This window comes from Rhipicephalus microplus, chromosome 7 (genome assembly GCF_043290135.1).
Source record: "Rhipicephalus microplus isolate Deutch F79 chromosome 7, USDA_Rmic, whole genome shotgun sequence".
Taxonomy (NCBI): Eukaryota; Metazoa; Arthropoda; class Arachnida; order Ixodida; family Ixodidae; genus Rhipicephalus; species Rhipicephalus microplus.
In genome coordinates, this window is record NC_134706.1 from 34436296 (window position 1) to 34441629 (window position 5334).

The following is a 5334-nucleotide window of genomic DNA, read 5'->3' on the forward strand; positions in this document are numbered from 1 at the left end:
AAGTCGCTAACTTCGGAGCCTATCGCACAGTCACCCCTGAAAAAGGGACCAAATCGATCCCGAGATGGTAGGATCAGTTTTTAGTTTCTAAATTTCAACTTTAAAAACTTTGGACTATATATGGCTGGAAAGTTTATTTTATCTGCAAGAATATTCATGCATTGTATGTGCTGCTGACAGGAAAATGAGAATTTTTCGTTGTACGAGAAATTTCGTTAAGTGGCATTTGTTGTAGTGAAGTCAAACTGAATATCTTAAGCATTACGTGGCTAACCCAGGTCCATTTATTTCACTTGATGTCTACAAGGATGTCTGCAACACCTCTTTGTTCCCTGACCCATTCTGCCATCTTTTGATCTATCAATGTTTCTCCTATCATTGCTTTTTCTGCAATATGCTGCACTTATGACTTGTAACAAGATGGCAAGTTGGCTAGTTGGTAGACATTATCGCTCAAAAATAAGTTTTGAGTGCACCAAAGCTGTGGACAATGGGAGTGGACAGGACAACACTGTCGCATCCACAGCACACAATTTTCATTACAATAAGTTTGTTAGAGCCAGATTTCGCACGTTAGTGAGCAACACACTCTAGTCTTAGATCCTCACTTTGTACGTTTCGTAGCCGCCAGTGTAGTTCGTGTTCCGCGCAAACACGTCAATGCCGACGTAGACGTCGCTCCTACGTCCCCCCGCAAGGTTCGCCGACCTCTGAAGCATCTCCTCAGTCCAACCGTAGTTGAGGAAGATGCCGTCACAGAGGTCAAAGAAGCACGAGTTCTTGTCGTTGAGCTCGTTCTGCCAGTCCAGCTTCCCGTCCAGCAGGATGCTGTCGTACCATATGACGAGCGAACCGGGCACAGCTCGGTGCGTCTCCGAGGTTATGGCCTCGAGGAACTCCTTGAGGAACGGGCCGCTGCTGTCATCCTGCAGACGCAGCACCATAGTCTCATCGAAATTGTGTTTGGACCAAAATTCCACCGCGCAACACCAATTGCTCATTTTTTTATGCGGCAAAGCTAAGCCTCCAACAAGAGGAACGTAGCGGTCGTGGACCACTACGTTCCTCTTGTTGGAGGCTTAGCTTTGCCCTAAAGTACCCTAAAAACCTGAGCAGGCATTGCATAAGAGAGTTACAGTACAATAAATTTGTGACAGTTGCAGTGCACATATTCATAAAGGGAGAACAAAAACACAATAACAATAAAGTGTTACATGTAATCAAACAGAAAGAAAGTATATTTCAGGGCTCATTTCCTTTGTTAGACACAGTTCTCATTAATATTGTAATCAAACGGACAGTTTATGAACCGGATAACATATTCAGTTAGAACAAGAAGTAATACAAAATAAAACTAATACAAACATGTACTGCAACTGGTCATGGTGTTGGCATGTCAAAATGATGTCTTCAATAGATAAGCACATACGTACACATAAGTATACTTTCACCTTTGTGCAATTGCATTCCAACAGATACCACACAGATCAATGAAAGCAAAACGCTACAAAAGAGAAGAAAAATAAAAGGTTGAAAGGACTTGTTTCTAGCTTATAATAACTCTTGCGGAGTAAGAAGAACAGGGAAAAGGAGGCACAAGAATACCTTTACCTGGTATAATAGACCAAAATTACCGCATTATAGTAAACACAAAGTCCACGGCCATTGGTTTATGTGAGCATGGTGAGTTGCATAGTTTCCACAGCGCCTACGGGATGTCGTGATGCACTCACAATCACATCGAAAGTATGAGCCGCGCGTTCAAAGAGCAAAAAGAAAAGAAAGTTCTCAAAGTCATAGGGTGCGCTGATTGACAGACCTAACTTCTCGCCCCCTTGTCGTCCCCTCCTGCGTAGCTTTCAGTGTGCTCACTGGTACCAAAGAAGAGAGAAAGCAATTTGAGAGTGTGACTAATCCTTGTAATGGTGCACGTGCCTGACAGATTCTAAAAGCTTTTGTGTCAGCAAATTGACGAGGCAATGAACTCCTTAACTGAAGTGATTCAATGATCACTTGAAAAAGTGCTTCAGGGACCCTTTAGTTTAGTCATTGCAAGACACCAAAAAGGTCACTCCCCTCGTGCTTTTCCAAATTGTTTACAGCACCATATGACACGCCAGCACCAGTGCGAATGGTTCTCTTGTTGTGACGTCCAAAGTCGCGGAAAACTTGGTAAGCATTTCGAATAGGCCGCTTAAAAATATTCCATCACTCACTACATGCAACATCACAAACGAAGTGAGATCTCGCAACGTTACGAAGACAACAAAAGTAAAAGTGTGCGACACTGCAAACGTGCACGCAGCTCTAACCATCTTGCTCTCAATGTTGATGAGCCACCCGTCAAAGTTGTGAGCGGCGGCAACGAGGGCGAGCTGAGAGGCAACCTTGGACGTCAACTTGCCCTCCCTAATTTCGTTGAGAACCTTAGTGCCAGGCTCGGCCTCCACAATAAAGGTACCTGAAAACGAAACAAAGAAATGTCAAAAGCAGTGGAAGTATACAGAGAACTGTGGGCAAATAAAATGGTTTTATTTTGCAGCTAGTGCGTCTACGGAAAGTCGAACCAATGTATTTTTACAGTGCATAATGAAAGAATGTAGAGCTCGAAATGGGTCTAGTTGGTGTACTTATACATCTTTACAGGCACAAAGCAACAATTTGCAGAATCATAAGATAAGTGAACCAGATGAGTGTCACGCGTCTCTTGCTTCTTTTCAATTTTGCCTTGCGCTTTCAAGATTTACAGTAGTCGAGAATTTAAATGCGACACCATACTTTTAGGTATAATGAGTGGTATCCACAATTGTACTAGACGACCATGCCATATAGCGAAGAATCTGATCTATAAAGATAATCCTGGTCCTCATCTACATGTTTAAAATGAAGTTAGGTCAATAGGGCCCAAATTGAAGGCATTGTATACAAATATGCGCACTATTTAGCCCTAAATTGTCATGTTTTAAGCCACGAGTACTGTACAAGTTGCATTACCACACAGTAACCCATATTTTTGCACTGACTAGTTCGTGTTGTTTTATCTTCACTTTGTGCTACGTAAGCCACAATTGCATTGTTTGTAGAAAAGCTCGTCTGTGTTACTTTAACCTTCTCTTTGTCGCACAAGAAGAAAGTCTATTCAAACTTCGCCATCCAGCAGCGAGTTTCTAACTGCTTACTTTATCACAGTTCTCCAGGTATTTCCTCTTCACTTCAGAATGAATAATGAACAACTTAATTAAAACTAACCAATTAATAAATGATGATATATTATACTGGGCTTTTGAATGCCAAAACATGTGTCTCACCGTACATTCAATAACTAAGAAAGCCCTGGTTAATGTTTTTATTAGGACAAACAGGTCTGTCCACCTCACCCAACACTTTGACGCCATGCTTATGTCCAGCGGAGATCCATCCTGGAGGTGGGATCGTAACCAGGTAGTGGGAGAAATAGACGAAGCTGTCGATCATCTGCCAGTGATGGAACCGGTAGCAGTTTTGGCTGCTGCAGCCATAGACAAACCTGTGAGCAGTGCGGCTTGATTACATGATATCGTAACCTCTGTTATAAAAAAGCAGGAGGCGGGGGAAGCCAAAGACGAAAAAGTCGTGAACGGAGGGTGTGCTGGTGCTGAAGTTTTGATAAATGGACTTTTTTTAAAGGCTGCAAGTGAAGACAAATCGGCTCATTGAAACATCGGCTCCTGCACTCCGTCTGCTAATGAACTTTTCATCACAATCTCTGTAATAGTTATTTGTGTGACAGCCAAGCTTGTTGGCAACACTGGTTACACTGGTTATCAAGAAACATCATAACTTTATATGAAGATGCATGCAGAAATCTGTGCATGAGAATAAGAAGCTGTTGCATAAGACTCAAACGTCCCTTGCTATATCATCTGTAATTTTTTATGCGAGAGCTCACTCTTCGAGACTTAAATATTTTTTAATATTAAAAGAGCTATGTCAAGTGAAAGTGTTTATAGAGTTATCTATTTGCAAGGTCCATGGTTGTGAGTAGAAAAGTTGCAAAGATAACTTCCATTCAGTTTCAGTCATGCTCCACATATTGGTAGCTTGAAAACTTGTTTTCTCGCTTATGAAAAACCATTTTATAATTTCGTCAGATTCACCGTGTTTGTGTTTCCTGCAGTCAATTTCGGTGCAGTAGATAGTAGTATCACACTGTTTCATAGAACGATTGCAGCATTTCTTGTCCACATAACTGGCAATAATGCACTGGTCGTCTGTTCAATATTATTTGAGTAATGCATGGTCGTGATGACCATGCCACATAAATTGAAAGCCATTTGCCTTGGAGACTTTTGCCTTGAAGGCGGCTCCCTGCAATTTTTTTTTCTTTTTTTTCTGCTATTACACTCATTTTCACTGATTTCTATACTGTGATATACTTCGTCTAGCTGCCTAGATGTCGAGAACCAGTTCAATATTTCAAGGTCCCTTTTCTTCAACTATTTAAGTTTTGTTGGTAACGAAGGTTTGTGCGAATATTTGCATTTGATTTGGATAGTGTGTGTGAAGGTGTACGTCGAAGCGATTCGCCAGCTTTCGTAAGATTATAAGCACATCAGTTGAACTACGGAACCGCAGCTCAGTCCAGTACGGCACTCGCCTGTCTTCGTGGTAGCCGCCCATCATGTCGTGGCAGAAGAGAATTTTCGGGTCGCACGGCAGTCCCCGCTTCACATCTCTGAGTGGTTCTACGGAGCACAGAATCAAGGGTTCCTTGAAATTGAGGAGTTCGTCCAGCGTCTTCAGCGGTCCCATCTCAGCGCAAGCCATTGCGACTGTGGAACAACGCTTGCGGCGAGCAATCGAAGAACACGATATCTCGCGATATCGGGCTTCCGCCAAAAAACGTCAAAAACTTCGCGCGAATCGAACAGTTCACACGCCGCCCAAGTGGACGTACTGCCGGCAGCTTTCTTCTTTCTTTTAAGGTGACGCTCGCGAAGTGTTCTATTATTACTATTCAGCCGTGTAGCTCCTGCCCGCGACGAAATCTTGCCGATCGAACTTTGTATCCTTAGCGGCGATCGCAAGTCACGACGATACGGACCAAACTACATTCTGTCGGAAGCTACGGCAACAGCGCCAGCAATGCTGCGCTCAACCTGGAGCACGATGTAAGATAGTCTTACGCCGTGACCTGGAGGCATAGCGTAGCGAAGCCCCGATACAGCTTCACTGACGTGCTCACACAGCGAACGCCGACCAAGAGCGCGCACATCTGATCAGTACACATGAGCAGCTTACACGTGGAGTACGGGCAGCCGTCCTCGCAGTGCCCGCTGGTTTCAAACCCATTTC

The 5334-nt window shown here is 43.3% G+C and overlaps 1 protein-coding gene across 4 annotated transcripts in view; it reads right to left on the minus strand.

Annotated features, from left to right (window-relative positions):
• Window positions 1–5334, minus strand: part of LOC119179745 (cytosolic endo-beta-N-acetylglucosaminidase) — a 43490-nt gene that overhangs the window by 29976 nt on the left and 8180 nt on the right. For 2 of the 4 annotated variants that reach the window (XR_012884855.1, XM_037430868.2), the window contains exons 1-4: window positions 4637–5057; window positions 3378–3526; window positions 2313–2461; window positions 609–926 (exon numbers count right to left, since the gene is read on the minus strand). Coding sequence is in view for 3 of the 4 variants with exons in the window: in XM_037430868.2 (XP_037286765.2) it covers window positions 609–926; window positions 2313–2461; window positions 3378–3526; window positions 4637–4806 (786 nt within the window). In the remaining variant the exon portion in view is untranslated. Of the gene's footprint in view, window positions 1–608; window positions 927–2312; window positions 2462–3377; window positions 3527–4636; window positions 5058–5334 lie in introns of those variants that run through there. The other 2 variants (XM_075868989.1, XM_075868990.1) reach the window with 2 other exon arrangements.